The sequence below is a fragment of the Physeter macrocephalus genome, chromosome 20 (assembly GCF_002837175.3).
Source record: "Physeter macrocephalus isolate SW-GA chromosome 20, ASM283717v5, whole genome shotgun sequence".
Lineage (NCBI taxonomy): Eukaryota > Metazoa > Chordata > Mammalia > Artiodactyla > Physeteridae > Physeter > Physeter macrocephalus.
This window is the reverse complement of record NC_041233.1, coordinates 11,414,501-11,432,817: the sequence shown is the minus strand read 5'-3', so window position 1 is coordinate 11,432,817 and position 18,317 is coordinate 11,414,501. Positions and strand designations below refer to the sequence as shown.

The 18,317-nt window shown below is 39.8% G+C and overlaps 1 protein-coding gene across 7 annotated transcripts in view; it reads right to left on the bottom strand.

Annotated features, from left to right (window-relative positions):
* BICC1 (BicC family RNA binding protein 1) overlaps positions 1–18,317 on the bottom strand; it is a 318,064-nt gene that overhangs the window by 113,332 nt on the left and 186,415 nt on the right. For 6 of the 7 annotated variants that reach the window (XM_024115707.3, XM_055080966.1, XM_024115710.3 and 3 more), the window contains one exon: positions 16,697–16,766. In XM_024115707.3, coding sequence (XP_023971475.1) covers positions 16,697–16,766 — 70 coding nt within the window. Of the gene's footprint in view, positions 1–16,696; positions 16,767–17,376; positions 17,437–18,317 lie in introns of those variants that run through there. The other variant, XM_024115709.3, reaches the window with a different exon arrangement.

The following is an 18,317-nucleotide window of genomic DNA, read 5'->3' as shown; positions in this document are numbered from 1 at the left end:
GTGATTGTCAGTGCTCCCCGACGTCAGTGCTCACCTGGCAAGAATCACACCACAGCTGCCAATGGCCTAGGATTCCTAAGCCACCAGGATGACACCCAGGTGAGGAAGCTCAGGGCTCCTGCTCTGCTCACCCACTGACAGTCTTTTTCCTGACCTGCTAAAATCACGGGTTTCCAGACCCTTTCTCTCTTCTTGCTTCTCCCCGTAGTGTATAGTCTTTCTCTTTGTTGACAACAATCTAATAATGTGCCTGGAAACTGCTTCAAGTGCATATGTGCTACTTGGGATCATTTTAAAACTTTTGCAGATGGTTTGGAGCATTATTTTTCTCAAAATGAGCCCTGAACTCTAAATCATTTTGCCATATTTCTGCACTGATATATAAAATACACTTGAGATGAATACAGTCATTTTTTTCACTAAAAAACAGAGTTGTTAATTAACGACTGGGAGAGAATGCCAACTCCACTTGTCCATGGCATAATGACTGTTCAATCGACCAGGATAGCCATCTTAGCTTGGGTTCCCCCAAAAAAGACCCTGAGACAAGAACCTGGGTTAGTGTGTGTTACTTGCGATAGTTTATTCGGGAGGTGATCCCAGGGAGCACAAGTTGGGGAGTAAGGAAAACATGGGTGAGGAGAGAGGAGACCAATAAAGGGAGTGGTATGGAGCAGCCACTGCTGGGGCTCCATCCCCCTGGGGCATCCCGGGGAGACACGAATGATATGTCGCAGCACTGTCCCACAGAGAGAAGGGGAAACTGGACATGTGTTTTCTGACTCCAGTCCTTCACTAACGTTGAAGGCTGTCCCTGGGAGAGTTCACTTCCAGCATCACTGCCAGCACAGATTCTAAGCTGCTCTGCACCAGAGGAGGAAGTTCCCACAGGGCTGACCCCGGGGCGGGGGGGTGGGAGGGGGAGAAAGGCAGCAACCCAGCACTCGAGATGGGAAGCTGTCAGCATGCATGGGAGATGCCCACCACAGGTAAACTCCCAGGGAGGCCGAGAGCCAAAGAACACCATTTGCTACAGCAGCCCCAGTTCCTTGCTTTTATCAAGCCACCATGTTCTGCTGCTTCACCTTTCAAGAAGTCTCCTTGATCCCATTTATCAAATATGATCCACTACACTCGTCTCCCAGTCTTTAACCCCTTCCTACCACATGTATCAATTATCTCCTGCAACCACCCCCTACTCCAGGCTTTCCACTGACTACAGGATGGACGAGGTTCACATGAGGTCATGGCCCTCACTGATCTGCCCGATCTGCCCAGCCTTATTGGCCACCCTTTCACCTTCTCTTCCTCTAACAAACAATGATCCTTCGCAGTTTTGAGCCTTTCCCACACAGAATGCCTCAACCCTACCTGCCCTTTGGAAATCCACACTAGGAAGCACCGACTCCTAAGGAATATTTTCCTTGGCTGTGGCTTGCACTCTTCTCCTCCTCCTCTCAACTATTCTAGTCTTGACAGCAAACAATGCCATTTTAAAAAATGTGTTTGAAGTGAGAGGGCAGGAAACTCTGGCCAAACTCTAAGGTTCCAGGGGGCAGAGACTGAGATCAATGCTCCTTTAAATTCTTCCAGCTCTCACTATAGGGCCCACTAGCTAAAGACCACCAGGAACACAACTGTAGTCAATAAATCGAGCTTTCTTTAGCTTGCTACAGCAAGAGAAAGAGAGTGCACCAAAGGGACTGGGGCATCCGAAAAGGAAAGTGAAGGAAGCTTAGTATAGAACCTGGGTTTGTTCTGGGTGATTCCTTGGAAAGTGGTGGCCAGATTTGGGCTGGAAGCTGTCAGGAAGTGGGGGAAATTTACTGAATGAGTATCTTGGCAAATTTAACACAGAAGGCAGAGGATGAAAGCAGAATTGGAGTCATCGTTGGTAAAGCAGCAGCAATCACTCAGGTCAGTCAAAAGAGAGGGATGTTTAATTACTTTTGGGGCTGCAGAGTGTCCTTGTCTCAGTCTTGCTTCAGACATACTGAGGGAGTAGCCTTGTCTGATTATTTATACTCTGCAAGAGGTATTTATGCTCAACTGGGAACACTGCAGCCGAGCTGCCAGGGACATTTTTCACTTTCTCCAAAGTGACTCAAAAGATACCAGAATGACTTAAATCACTGTTGAATTAATTTCAAATTTGTTCTAAACTGAAATGATAATGTAAACTTTAACTCCTAAGTTATCACTCTACTCCTGACAGGCACTGTGCACACGGAAGGGAGTAAGACATGCTGGCCTTTGACACAGGTCCATGAGCTCGCAGCCCAGGAGGAAAGGCAAAAGTCTAGGCTGATACAACACAAGCCTGGAAAGTGCCAAAATGTAAAAATGCATAAGGTACTGACAGCGTAGGGAACTGAGTATAAACTGCATCTACAGTGTAGGTGAAGCTTTCCAGGAAGACATGTCATCTGAGATGGATGTGGAAGGAGGACTAGGAGTTGACCGGTTGGAAAACCAAGGGTGGAGACACAGCAGACACAGCAGATGCAAAGGTGTGAAATGGCTTAATGGGTTGGGGAACAGAACATAAGTCAATGTGGCTGAAAAAAACTTTACTGAAAACTAAAATTTTGCAATGAACTCGAATGAATTTCCAAACCTAGACTATACAGATACTACATTTTGCAGGTGTGGAAAGACAGAGTGTTACATAACTTGCCTATGATGTAAAAATCGATTCGGCATTGACCTAGGGAGAAAACCCGAGAGGATTAGATTAAAATATACCCACTTGATGGTGAAAGCAAAGGAAATAGGGGCATATAGTTTGATCTCAAACATGTATATCCTCAGTGGCTGAAAGTCTCTTTTCCTTTCTACAGCCTCACTTTGCTGAGTTCACATATATCTCCCAGCTAAGGGAAATAAATCTGGACTCCTTGGTGTTGTATCAGATTTGAGAAAGAGTGAGGACCACCCAAAGAAAGCAAAGGGGCACTTCTGAACAGTGCAAGGCATTAGGAGACTTTAGTTCTGTTAAGTCAACTGAAGGTTGAAGAGGAAGTAAACTTTACCAAAAACTAAATACTCTTATTTATGGATCCCACTCTAAAAGTGGAAACAGTGTAGAAACAGAATACAAGTCAATCCAAAATAACTTTAGGTGTCCTTCCCTTGAATATAAGGGGGAATGGAAAAATTTTCAAAAACTTTTCCCACTAAAATACAAAACTAAAGCTCAATACATGCAAATACAGGCAAATGACTTACTGGGTCTTATCTCTGTTACACCAAGAAAACTCAGGAGTTCAATGATTTCTTGAATAATATTATAATTATTTCTCATGCCTAGCCAAATAACACACACACATCCATATACATACATAAATATATATCTATATGTATGTGTGTATATATAGGTGAGTATATCTATATATTTATATAATTTCCATGCTCCTAATATTGACAATCCAATCTTTAAATAGTTTACTTTGGAAATCCAATGTCTTAAAAGTTCATGCAGGGCTTCCCTGGTGGCGCAGTGGTTGAGAGTCCGCCTGCTGATGCAGGGGACGCGGGTTCGTGCCCCGGTTCGGGAGGATCCCACATGCCGCGAAGCGGCTGGGCCCGTGAGCCATGGCCGCTGAGCCTGCGCGTCCGTAGCCTGTGCTCCGCAACGGGAGAGGCCACAGCAGTGAGAGGCCCGCGAACCAAAAAAAAAAAAAAAAAAAAAAAAAAAAGTTCATGCATACTTTTGTACAGTCCTTCAAAAATTAATACATTATTACTACTTAAGGTCAATTCATTTCTTTCTAGTTTTGAATAGAAATGATCCATGAATTACTGTAAATAAATATTAATAGTGAGAAATGAGCCATGTGGACACTACAGTTAGAGAGAAGCATAAGTAATCTTACATTTCCAAGTAGAAAAAACAATTTAAAGGTCTTTATTTCATTAGAAAGAAAAGATGAACTACTCACTAGAATAGGTAGATGATATGAATCAACCAACAAAAGGTAAGGACAAGCAATTCACAGAATAATACAAACAAATGTTCCATGAACAGATGAAACATGCTTACCCTTTCTGTTAATTAAGGAAGTGTATGAGACAATGTATTTTTCACTATTTAGGCTGCCTGAAGATGGAAAAGCACAGTGTTGGCAAAGATGGGAGGGAAGAGTTGTTTCCTTTCCAGAAGCCAGTCCCTTCTGGTAGGAGTTCAACAGTCACTGGGAGGACAAGATGGCAATCCTAAAAATTATCAAAGTTGCTCATTGCCTGTGGCCTAGGAACTCTTATAAGAATTTATGCAACAAAAAAGCCTGTACAAATGGAAAATGAATCTGACATTCATTGTAGGAAAAAAAAAAAAAAAACATAGGCCAAAATCTATTAAAACAGATGTGTCAAAACACATTATGGTATATCCATACCCCACATACACACAATGGCATTTCATACCGCTACAAAAAAAGAATATTACCATTTATGTGCCTACACAGACGACATCCTCTTATTTATTTTTTAAGAGGAAAAGTCCAATTGCAAAAATGCTTGTGTGTATAGAATGAGTCCATTTTCATAAAGTGATAATATATAATTCTGCATAGACCAAATAGCCAAAAACGTATGTATGCTGTGTTCTCGTTTTATTTTTATTTCAGGCAAGACTTATTCGCTTTAAGAGTAATTTCTGGCAACAAGATATAAAGAGAATGTAACTCCTCATTCCTGAAATCTCTCTGATATCTTTTGCTAAAAACGTCTGTTAGTACCAAGGTTTGTATGAAAATGTTATCATAAGCCACAAACCATGTTTTAGTGCCACAGAAAGACCATTTGAAGAAGTGAGGCTGCCACTATGATGTTGTTTTCCTTAGCTTATGAGAAATGCCACATGGTACTTCGGTCATGTTTCCAACTGTGAAAGTCTTCTTGAAAATAATCTAATTGCTACTGACAGGCCTGACAGACATCACCGAGTTCTGTCCAGCAGTGCCGTGACTGACAGAGGAAAGCCAGGGAGATGCCACACATGGCTTGGGAAACCATCAAAATCTGGTGCCCATCTCCAGGCCAAGTTAGGAGCATATGGCACCATCGTGGTGTTCAAATATGGTCATAAAACCTTAGCAACTGTCACAGTTATCACAACCACGCATTCCAGAAAGGAGGAATGGAAGACACAGACAGCAGGAACTGGGAAGGCGGCTGGTCATCCCCTAGCACCGGAGCTACAGGCACAACTTGAAACTTGGGCTGAAACACTCATGGAGGGTAAACAAACAGTGCAAGTTGCACAAACTATGTAATTCAAACTTGACTGCAAACTAGCTTTTAAAACGCACAGGCTGGCCCTCTTACCGTGTTTTATCTCTCTTACTGAAATTCCGTCGCTTCACCTATGTTGTTACGTACGTACGCCCTTTCTTCAGGAGTCACTAATATACATCAACTATCCCGTTTCCAATGGTGCAAAAGGAAACCAGTTACACAAGGCAAAGGGCTGCATGAAATGGTCTAGTAAGAATCCAGTGCATGGATGGACCTAGAGATTGTCATATGGAGTGAAGGAAGTCAGACAGAGAAACATAAATATCATATGATATCGCTTATATGTGGAATCTAAAAAAATGGTACAAATGAACCTACTTACAAAACAGAAATCGAGTCACAGATGTAGAGAAGAAGCTTATGGTTTCCAAGGGGGAAAGGAGGGGGCGGATAAATTGGGAGATTGGCAATGACAGAGACACACTATTATATATAAAACAGATACTAATAAGAACCTGCTGTATAGCACAGGGAACTCTACTCAATACTCTGTAATGACCTATATGGGAACAGATCTAAAAAAGAGTGGATATATGTACATGAATAACTGATTCACTCTGTTGTACAGCAGACACTAACACAACATTGTAAATCAACTATACTCCAGTAAAAATTTTAAAAATAAAAATAAATTACAAAAAAAATAAAAAAGAATCCAGGGCTGTGCAGAGAGCTGTCTCCCAATACCACGCCTGCTCCTCTAAGCTCAGCGTTCCTCAGCCTTGCACTGCTGACATGCTGCATCAGATAATTCTTGTTGTAGGTGGCTGTCCTGTGTGCTGCAGCATCATCCCTGGCCTCTACCCACCAGAGGCCAGTAGCACCACCTCTCAGACGTGATAACCAAAACTATCTCGGCAGTTCCACACTGTCCCCTGGGGCATAAAGCCATCCCACCTTGAGAACCACTACTCCAGATAATTATTTTATGCAAATTCTAGTAAAACCATTAATGGGTTTTAAAAGAGGAGAAAAGGAAGGAAAAATACTGCAAAAAGCACAGAGAAATAAAAAATCTAGGTTGAAAAAAATTTTAAAGATGGACATCCAGCAAGCTTCTAAAATGTGGGTATAAGGAGTTAGGATTGCATTTCTTCCTAAAGAGATAGTTAAGAAACATATTCTCAACCTGGGTTTCCCTAAATGAACGTGCTGGTGAATCTTCATTCCTTTGGTGGCCAAACTCATCATGAGCACCTATGCTCATGCTTAGGGAGTGGAGGGAATTACCTTGAACTGTGAAATCAAGGTTTATGGCCTAACTCCATCATTTCAAATTCTATGTATGACACTGAACAAGTTATACCACCTCTCCATCAGTTACTCACATGTATCACAGGGATAAAAAGGTCATTCATATAAAGTTATAGTGAGGATTATGTGAGATAACACACCTAGAACAAGGCCTATTACAAGGTAGACAAATAAATATTTTTGCTCTTCCTCCTCATAGGGTTTAACAAGGAAAAAAGAACTGTAGTTAGAAGGGATCCTGGGATAGCAATTTCTTCACTAAAGGCAATGGACTTAAAATACAACATCTGCACCCCATTGTTCATTGCAGCACTATTTACAACAGCCAGGACATGGAAGCAACCTAAATGTTCATCGAAGAAAGAATGGATAAAGAAGATGTGGTACATATACACAGTGGAATATTAGCCATTAAAAAGGATGAAATAATGCTATTTGCAGCATCATGGGTGGTCCTAGAGATTATCACAGAGTGAAGTCAGTCAGACACAGAAAGACAAATATCATATGACAACACTTACATGTGGAATCAAAAACAAAGGGTACAAATGAACCTATTTACAAAACAGAAATAGAGTCACAGATGTAGAAAACAAACTTAAATTAGGAGATTGGGACTGACATATACACACTACTATATATAAAATAGGTAACTAATAAGGATCTACTGTATAGCACAGGGAACTCTACTCAATACTCTGTAATGACCTATATGGGAATAGAATCTAAAAAAGAGTGGATATAGGTATACATATAACTGATTCACTTTGCTGTACAGCAGAAACTAACACAACATTGTAAATCAACTCTACTCCAATAAAAATTAATTTAAAAATAATAATAAAAATAAAACATCTGTTCAGGAAAAGAAGACAACTGAGGGAAAAGGAGCGCTCCCCAGGAGACAGAGGTCACAAAGAAAGACCATGACTTGGCTCCAGTCACCTTCTGGGGAATAAAAAGGTGTGATTTACCATTTAATCATCCTTCTCACTTTCTTTTTTTTATTTTACAAAACTTTTCACTGGTTCTTAAGAGATTTCATGGTTCTTTTAAACTTATACATTAAAGAGTTATTGCTCATATAACTTTATCTTTGCATATAATACACTTTAAAATGCTGATTATAAAGTGTTGTGCCCAATATCTAGGACTATTTTTTTAATAAAGACTTTATTTTCTAGAACAGTTTCAGGTTCACAGCAAAACTGATGGAAAGCACAGAGTTCCCATATGCCCCTCGCCACACGCAGGCACTGCTTCCCCGAACATCAACATCACATCGACATCAAAACCCATTTTGTGGGTTTTGATGAATGTATAATGTTTTGATGAATGTATAATGACATGTATTTACCATTTTAGATCATACAGTTTAGCTGCCCTAAAAATCCTCTGTGTTCTGCTTATTCATCCTTCCCTCCTCGCAAGCCCCTAGCAAATACTATCCACTAATCTCTTTACTGTCTCCACAATTTTGCCTTTTCTAAAATGTCACATAGTTGGAATCATACAGTATCTTATTGGCTTCTTTCAGTTAGTAATACTCATTTTAATACTCATTTAATACTCATTTTTAAATTCCTCAAAGTCTTTTCAAGGCTTGAGAGCTCATCTCTTTTTAGTACTGAATAATATTCCATTGTCTGGCAGTACCACAGTTAATAATATTCCATTGTCTGGCAGTACCACAGTTAATAATATTCCATTGTCTGGCAGTATCCATTCACCTATGGAAGGACATCTTGGTTGCTTCCAAGTTTGATTATCAATAAAGCTGCTATAAACATCTGTGTGTAGGTTTTTGCATGGATATAAGTTTTCAACTCATTTGGGGAAATACCAGGCAGTACAACTGCTGTACTGTATAGTAAGATTATGTTTAGTTTTATAAGAAACTGCCAGACCATCTTCCAAAGTGGCTGTACCATTTTGCATTTCTACCAGCATTATGAGAGTTCCTGTTGCTCCACATCCTCACCAGCATTTGGTGTTGTCAGTGTTTTGGACTGCAGCCATCCTAACAGATGTGTAGTGGTTTAATTTGCAATTCCCTAATGACATATAATATTGAGCATCTTTTTTTTTGATATTGAGCATCTTTTCATATGCTTATTTGCTATCTGTATATCTTCTTTGGTGAGGTGTATGTTCTGGTCTTTTGCCCGATTTTTTAATTGGGTTGTTCATTTCCTAATTTGAGTTCTTTGTACATTTTGGGTAATAGCTGCTATATCTTGTGCAAATATTTTCTCCCAGTCTCTGGTTTGTCTTATTCTTTAAATGCTTTCACTTTTCCACTTACTTTCTAACCTCTCCATTCTACTCCAAATTTGTTTCCTTACTAAGTTAATGAAAAATATCTTTCTAAAAAACCATCAGGGGCTTCCCTGGTGGCGTAGCGGTTGAGAATCCGCCTGCCGATGCAGGGGACACGGGTTCGTGCCCCGGTCCGGGAAGATCCCACATGCCGCAGAGTGGCTGGGCCCAGGAGCCATGGCTGCTGAGCCTGTGCGTCCGGAGCCTGTGCTCCGCAACGGGAGAGGCCACAACAGTGAGAGGCCCGTGTACCACCAAAAAAAAAAAAACAAAACCCATCAGGTATATTTGCTTATTTCAGGTTTGAGAGGACAGCTGAAAAGCTAAAACCATCTTCGTCTCTGGCCCTGGTACAGGAAAGAGAGAAAAGACTGGAAAGAGCAGCTAGCCTGTGGCAGTTATAAGATGAGCAAGTACGCTAATCCTTGGTGCCTTCAGAGGGAAGATAAGGGAACCAGCTAGAGAACAAGAAATGAACCCAAGGGACTTCCCTGGTGGCACAGTGGTTAAAAATCCGCCTGCCAATGCAGGGGACATGGGTTCGGGCCCTGGTCCAGGAAGATCCCAAATGCCGCAGAGCGACTAAGCCCATGCACCACAACTAATGAGCCTGCGTTCTAGAGCCTGCGAGCCACAACTCCTGAGCCCGCGCATCACAACTACTAAAGCCTGCGTGCCTAGAGCCCGTGCTCCGCAACAAGAGAAGCCGCCGCAATGAGAAGCCCGTGCACCACAACAAAGAGTAGCCCCCGCTCGCCGCAACTAGAGAAAGCCCACACACAGCAACGAAGACCCAATGCAGCCCAAAATAAAATTAATTAATTAATTAAAAAGAAAGAAAGAAATGAACCCAAGCTCAGGTCCTCAGTCCTGATAATATGTCACAGAGCATGAATCATCTCACCTGTGAAATGATGTGTGTGTATGTTGTATGTCAAGAGCACACGTAATCAGAAAGGATCTCCTATTTGGATGTTTGGTACTATCTACAAATGAGGTTATTCATATAGAAAGAGATATACTGACAAATTGTATATTTAAAATACATATTAATTTTTATAAGCCTTTTATTGTTTAAGTATACTGGAAGCTTCAAGAACTAGAAAATACCCCAGGGCTCTGTCCTCCTCTGAGAGGTCCTAGTTAGATCATGCTCTCTCTAACCAGAGAGACTATTAGTACACTGCATACAACGTTTTCAGCTCTTTGGCTGAATTCCTACTCACGGCCCCTAATTAGCATTCACCGATTGATGGTGAGTCACATCAATAATAAGCAAAAATGTTAAGTACAAAATCTTTCTACCCAGCAGAAATACAAAGGTTCCTGGACAGATCGTAGAAATTATTATCAAAGATGGAAGGCAGAAAGGCAAGCAAAAACCCCCCAAGCAATTTATAACATGTTCTGAGCTTATTTTCCTTTCAAATCCATCTTCGAAGTTGTTTAGCTTAATGACAAATCAGAAAGTCTCTTCCTAAGGAAATAGCCCATGAAGGCATGAAATATCAAGTAAAAATTCAGAAGCAGGCATTTTTCTACATGCACACAGCTAGGAGCGGTTTCACGGGGAGGGGAGCGGGGGTTGTTGTTGTTTTTGGCTGCACCACGTGGCTTTTGGGATCTTAGTTCCCCAACCAGGGACCGAACCCAGGCCCCAGCAGTGGAAGCACTGAGTCTTAACCACTGGACCACCAGGGAATTCCCCTCATATTTTTTTTAACTGTCAGATCTAACTGCCCTGAAAACTGAAGTGTCATCTATACGAGTAAAGACATGCTAAACTTAGCCCATCTTCAAGCCTCTGGAATTCCCAAGGACTGAGGCATTACGAAACTGATTGTTATTACTTGACTATAATCAGCTATTCTTGGAAACGGTTGACAAAGGGATGCTACATGAGAGAACACCCTGGAATTAAAAAAAGGCATCAAGAAAGGTATTTTCTCCCCCAGGTTGTGGTTGAGAAAAGGCATTAGAGTACAGTAATTTGGATGTGGGATTCTGACAACAGATATGAGTTCAAGTCTGTAGTCTGCTACTTACTAACTGTAAAACCCTGAGCAAGTTATTTGAACTTCACGTGCCTTAGTTTTTCCACCTGTAAAATGAGACTATCACCACCTAACTCACGGGTTGCTCCGATCAGTAAATAAGATTATATATGTAAAATATTTAGCAGAGGGCTTGGCCCCAGCAGGTCTCAACAAATGGTAGTAGTCAATACTACTATGGATGTATCAATTACATAACCAAATCCTAATTAAAATAACCACAATCAAGACAGTTCCGGTCTGGAAGACAACCAGGAGGCTGCGTCTTAAGTCTCATTTACACACCCACTAAGAATAATACCAGAGTTTTACTCATTCAAGGGTCCCATGAGTGACAACCATCAGATCATTTTCCTTAAGTTTCTTTCCGAAATTATTAGTCAATAATTTTCTCAATCGTGAATGCCACTCCTCTGTGAAGGCTGTGATTCTAAATCTTTTCCCTACACAATACACCTTCTTAGTGATATACATTCCCATCTCTACTCAGAGTTCCACTATACCCACGACTGAGTTGAGTTGAGGGACCAATCGCCAACTATATACCGGTTACAGTGCTAGAAACACAGTGATGAACAAAATGCATGTACTCTTTACCCTTTGAGGAACTAACTGCCTAGAACAGTTTTCTTTGACCTTTCTTTATCACCCATTTTACATCATGACCTAGTAATATATGTATTTGTTTGTATATATAAACAGTGACATATCTGACTAAAGGTCTCATGAAACAATACTCTTACACTCTGATGTTTTCTAATCTAGAAGTAGTTTTTTTACATGCTGGTTGTGACCCCTAAATTAATTTTTGATACACTAATAGGTCACAACCCACCACTGGAAATACTGTGGTCCATATGCTATGCCAGGCCTCCTTTCTGCCCTCTGCCCTTTGAGCAATAAATGCCACGTTAAAATCCTTATCTAGTCCGACGTGAACACACAACAAAAGTTTAAGTACACTCAGCAAAACATTTTCCTCTGGAAAAAATCAAGTGAAAAGTCTACAATTTTTCTCATGCTAAGATTTTGTATTAGATATTGCTTGTTCTGATGGAAGACAACCAAAAATAATAAAACTTCATGGAATTTTGATGATCCTCTTGTTTATTCTAGGAGGAAGAGAATGGCCAAACTTGGTGCCAAATGGCCTCCAAAACAGGATACATCAAGCAACCCAGTCAACATCTTTCATTCCCTCTGTCTTGGGGCATCGAAAGTGTCGTAAGAGAAACACTTGCAGACAACAGTTTCTATCACTAAAATCTGCAGGACAACTCTTCCCAGAACAAAAGACAACAAAGCTTCATTAACGCTGACCTTAGTTACTTGGAATTTGGCATAAAACTTTAAACAATTTTTAGCCACATTTACCTTTGCCAGTCTAAGAAGAAAGAGACTGATGAGCAAATTAAGAGCAAGAAGAAGACTGTAAGAAAAATGTTTACCTTATTTGAGAGAATAAACTCCATCTAACATCATGGAGCATCAGCACAATAATACCAGTGCGATAAATTCTCATTACCAATCACTTTTATCTACTTGTTAAGGCAGCTTTGGCAGGACTTGTATTTGGCGAAACAGTCAAACTTGTTCAAAATATTATTTGTACTTCAGTGAAGCTGCATTTACTTTAAAATAGGCTGTGATTCAGAAAAACATTCAAAATTTTAATGAGTGCCTGAAGTTATCCTGTTAGTAAGCTCTTACAGTATTATACACCTTAATTTTTTTTTTTTTTTTTTTTTTCTTTTTTGGCCACACCATGCGCTTGTTGATCTCAGTTCCCCAACCAGGGACTGAATCTGGGCCGCAGCAGTGAAAGCCTGGAATCCTAACCACTAGACCACCACGGAACTCCCAGCACCTTCTTTTTTTTTTTTTTTTTTTTTTTTTTTTTTTTTTTTTTTTTTAGTATTTACTTATTTATTTAGCTGTGCCGGGTCTTAGTTGCAGCATGCGGGACCTAGTTCCCTGATCGGGGATCGAACCCAGGCCCCCTGCATTGGAAGCAGAGAGTTTTAACCACTGGACCACCAGGGAAGTCCCCACCTTAATTCTTAAATACTGCTCTCACAGGCACAAAACCTCAAGTCTTTCTATGGAAAGTAGAATGTTCTAGTATTCTGACTCCAACAGTTGGAAAGTTTTATTTTCTTCCACTCAAAATAAATTTATGTTATACAGAAGAAATACTAAGTATTGCTTTATTTTTCTTCAGCATGACCCCGATTAAGACAATCCTAGACTTCCCTATTTAAATGCCATTATACTGAATCTTAAATTCTTAGTTCTTTTTGACTCTAATAAGGATTCGATCTCCCAATAATTTCAAATACTAGGGAGTTTTTTTTTAAATTCTATAGTCCCTGAGTTTATACCATAAAATGTGCACTTCCCAAAAATGCCCTGCTTACTAAATGACAATGTTCCTAGTACATTTTTTCCAGTGTATTCTCTATGGTTAAAGGGGAATGGAAGAAAGGGAAAGGGAAGGAGAGGGGGGAGAAGGAAGGGGGAGAAGGGTGGCGTGGGAGGAAGAGGGGTAGAGAGGGACGGGACAAACACCAGACGGTCTTTTACCCAAAATTACCTTGCACACAGGCGCTGAACAGTGAGGTTATCATCGTTCTAAACTCAATCACGTTAACTGATTGCAAAGATGACAGAAACTTAAGACTAATGAATCCATACAGGTGCAGTTCTTTAGAAACCAAGATGGACATTATCCAAGAGAATTGACCACTGATGGATTCTGCCTGTTTTTTCCCCCCGCCAAAGATGAAACGTTTATTTTACCCGGGCACCAGAATATAACCTGATCGCAGGGGCAGATAGGGGAAGAGAGCAGAGGAAGACTCCAGGAGTAGTTTACCTTCAAACAGTTCTGCTTCTTTTTCAATCGCAGTCATTATCCATACACTGCTTTCTGAACGCATGGTCTCCTTAGTGACTAAATCATGATATTTCCATGTCGGATGGTGAGATTTTTGTTTCCCAAACTCAACCTTAACAACCACCAGGGGAACTTGTTAAATATATGGATTCCCAGTCCCACCCCAGACTTACTGAGCCAGAATCTCTAGAGAAGAATCTTAAGTTTCTAAATGATGTCAAATTCAGGCTGTTGGCTTTTTGCCTTTCTGCCGGGCAGGATTCTACCAGCACATCAACCAAAGGAGCCATACAGCTGCTCTGATAAAGGATTGATGACTTAAAAATTACAGTTTGGACAGGACTACTAAAAGTTTATTTGAAAAACACAGGACTAATTCCAGTAAGGTAAAGAAGGGGACAGACTATGGTAACAGTAGCCATGAAAAATGTTTGTCTAGGCTCAAATATTCAGCCAATAAGCATCATAAATCTAGAAGGTGAAACACAACACAAACAGATGGCTGCATGGCCTCTCTGGCACACTAGGGATCATCTGTATATTCTAAACCTTCACATCACCATGGGATTTAGAATTGAATAATCATCCAAAACATGGCATGAGTCCCTAAATATTTTTATATTCTTTGGTCTCTTGAATAATAATAGTTTGGAATGAAGAAGGCTTAAAATAAAGACCACTACCTCTTTCCTCTACAACATTCAGAGATAAGAAAGGATCAGATGAAAGAGCAAATAATTACCTTCTAAAATTCCCCCTGCCGTTTTCATTTGACTTTTACTAAATACGAATTGTAGTCAAACAAACTTCATCGCTGAATTAGACCATTTAGAAAATAATATAGGAATACACATATCGGGGATGTTAGTCAAGATCTGATTCAGCAGCTGTGTCTTCAAGTAATAAGGGCAACTCAAGTCAAGTCTCAACAGTAATTTCCTCTGAGGAAACCTTTCCATTTTTTTCTTTCTTCCTTGAGCTCCACCTCTCTCTTCTGGCACATTCTGCTCATCATACAGTACTGTGTACATTTATAGCACTTCATAAATAATAAAAAATAAAATGATGTCTGTAGACCTAGGCCTGGAGGGATCAATTCTTAGGCACAATTCCAAAGGTTAACTTTTAACCATGTGAAAATTATGCTAAATGCCCTCAAATGTAGTGCTGAGGTATTCTTATTTTCAAAGCAAAGTACATAATCATAATGTGGAATATAGTTGGCCATTCTGAATGGGTTTAATGTGTCAATGACTGGAAACTAAAACATTATCTTAATCTATCCATCTCCATATTATCTAACATCTCTAAAGTTGTAACCACATTTTAAACTAAAAAAATGAATCAATTCTCAGTTTCTCCTGATAGTGGGGGGAAAACCATAGCGTGGATAATGCAAGAGAATAAGCCATCCAAAATTATCTGGGATTGTTTTAATATTCATGTTTCCTAGGGGGTTTTCTTTAGGGACCGATCAAATTACATTTTTATTAAGCTAGTAATGAAGCTCATGTCATTCTTTAAGTAAAAATACCTGACAACAGGGAAAGGCTCCAGTTCATGTTCAAGTTCCAATTTACTCAAGTGGCCGGCCAGGGATTTTTGTACGGCAGCAAACAACCAAATAGGTAGATAGCCCACTAACAGCAGTTTCTCCTTCTGCATAATGAGTATAAAACATCTCAACACACTGAAGATTAATTGAGAATATATCCTATAGCACTTAGCAAATGCAAGGTTTCTACAAAGTTGTGGAATTCCACTTGGAAATTCACCATTTAGCACATAAGCTTCCCTTTCCCTCGCCACTATGGTCACAAATAAGAAAGTGACAAGATCAGAGTTTCATTAGGAATTCCAGTCCACTGTCGTCCAGTTAACCACACTCATAACAAGAACTGCAAAATAATTTACATTCCATGTGATGAGTAGCTCTAATAAAATGAGATTAAAAGAAGACAATCTGGATGAAAAGAAACAAGAAAATTGACCAATCTTGTGTTTAGTATCATTTAGCAATAAAAGTCATAGGGAGAAGGGGCAGCAAACACAAAACTCAACAGCAACAACAAAAAAGCTAGCCCACGAGAGATAATGCTCAGCTCACACAATCATTGTTTGTTTAATTGCCTGGTGATAGTTTTCCATTATCTCCTAGTGACTACATGCATTTTTAATGAAGTATACACAACAAAGTTTCTTGACACTGAGGTTATCCTTGAAAAAGAAAAGCTATCCATAAAAGTATATACTGGCAGATCACAGAAAATACTACGTAATTTTGGAAGAAATAAGGGTCCTATATTTCCCTTTCTGACCATCCACACATTAGTGAGTATCCTCTAGGTTAAAGGAGAGGAAAGGCCAGACAAGGGAAATGCTTGGCCTACAAGAGTAATCAAGTGCATTCTTCACTGTGTAACAGACAAAGAGGAGAAGCAGCAGTCAAAAAAGGAAATATAAGTTCCCAGCATATTGGAGGGGAAAATAATCAGCTGTTAAATCTGGTACATAAACAAGAAGCCTAAAGTGTACATAGTGGGAGTTTATGTTTTGAAAACACATTATTACATGTGGAGAGAGTGACCATGACTCACGGCCACCAAATGAGTAGTCATCCTTGACATCGTTAAGTTGCCACAATATCTTCTATAATAACATTTCTATTACAACAGAATACTTAAAAATATTATTCTGTTGTTGGATAAAAGGTTGTACATTATTTTTCATTATGATAATCCTCCCCAAATATTGCTATTTAAGAAATATTTGGGGACAAATATGATAAGGATAAAGGCTGATTTTTCTCCCCAGGAAACCTGCAGGAATTCCGCAGTCTCCGTTACCAAAAATTTCTTCACCTCTCAGGATTTACCTTTCTTGGATTTGGCGCCAATCTTCAGTTTTGATGGCCAAGCAATCTGCGTATTTGTTTCCTCCATGATCTGTAGCAAAAATTAAGAGAAAATTATTGATTCAATTAAGAACTTGTATTTACAGATTTTTTTTTCCCGGAAAAAAAAAATTATTTTCAAGTCCTTAGCCTCATGTTGATGCAACAAAATGATCTCCTTTTAAAACAATGCAAAAAAAAAAAAAAAAAAAAACCAAAAACCTTTGGGGAAAGAGATGCATTTTTATAAGCCTTTATTCTATTAGAAATATTCGCATATATTTTGTTACTCCCAACGTTCCTCTCTGTGATGCTCCAGAATTTTAATGTAAAGACGAGACTAAAAAGTACATGAACAAGTAATTAACCCAACTTGTTGCCAAACCATCGGAGATGCTTGCGCTGAATAAAGCAATCACCAACAGATTGCAACACAGCAAACATGATCCTTGTAATACAAAACGATGTGGGTTAGGCCTTACTAAATGAAGCTTTTTTTTTCTGGGGAAAAAAAAATTAGCTTGCTTTGGACACATTTGTGTTTCATTAAAACTGATGAAAAGCCTCTAAACGGGACATCATGTCGTAAGGCTGCATTTCCCATCATCTTTCGCCTCTCTAAAATGGCATTTCTGCCACAGGTCTTTTGCAGTTACACGCACCTAACGCTGGCCAGAAGGACTTGAGACCCAAACGTGCTGAAGCCCAAGAACAAGTGATTCAGGCGTCTGCAGAGCAAAGGAAGTCGACAGTAAATGTGAGAAAAATGAGTAACCGAGAAAGGCTAACCCTTCATTCTTCTCCACTGTTATCACTTAAATTAACCTAGTTTAATGTCTACTTTCATACCATGAATATAAAATTCACCCAACAAATGAATAAAAGCAAAGACCTGAACACATCAGTAGGCAAATGACAGCAACTACCACTTATGGATTTAGGGGTAACTAAACAAATTAATGGTGAAGGCAATGAAACGCATGAACAGCGCAATTAATAAAAAGTACCTACATATTGGTTACGCTCTGGGCACTAGGCTAAATGGTTAACATGTTAACATGCATCATACTTCGCTTAATCCCCTTTATCACAGCAGCAAAGAGCTTGCAGCAGATGTTTCAGACTGGCAGCCCACAGATGCATTCTTATGCAATCCGCCATAAGTTTTTTTTTAAATGTAAGCCAACATTTTTTTTAACATCTTTATTGGAGTATAATTGCTTTAAATGATGTGTTAATTTCTGCTTTATAACAGAGTGAATCAGCTATACATATACATATGTTCCCATATCTCTTCCCTCTTGCATCTCCCTCCCTCCCACTCTCCCTATCCCACCCCTCTAGGTGGGCACAAAGCACCGAGCTGATCTCCCTGTGCTATGCGGCTGCTTCCCACTAGCTATCTATTTTACGTTTGGTAGTGTATATATGTCCATGCCACTCTCTCACTTTGTCACAGCTTACCCTTCCCCCTCCCCATATCCTCAAGTCCATGCTCTAGTAGGTCTGTGTCTTTATTCCCGTCTTACCCCTAGGTTCTTCGTGACATTTTTTTTTCTTAGATTCCATATATATGTGTTAGCATACGGTATTTGTCTTTCTC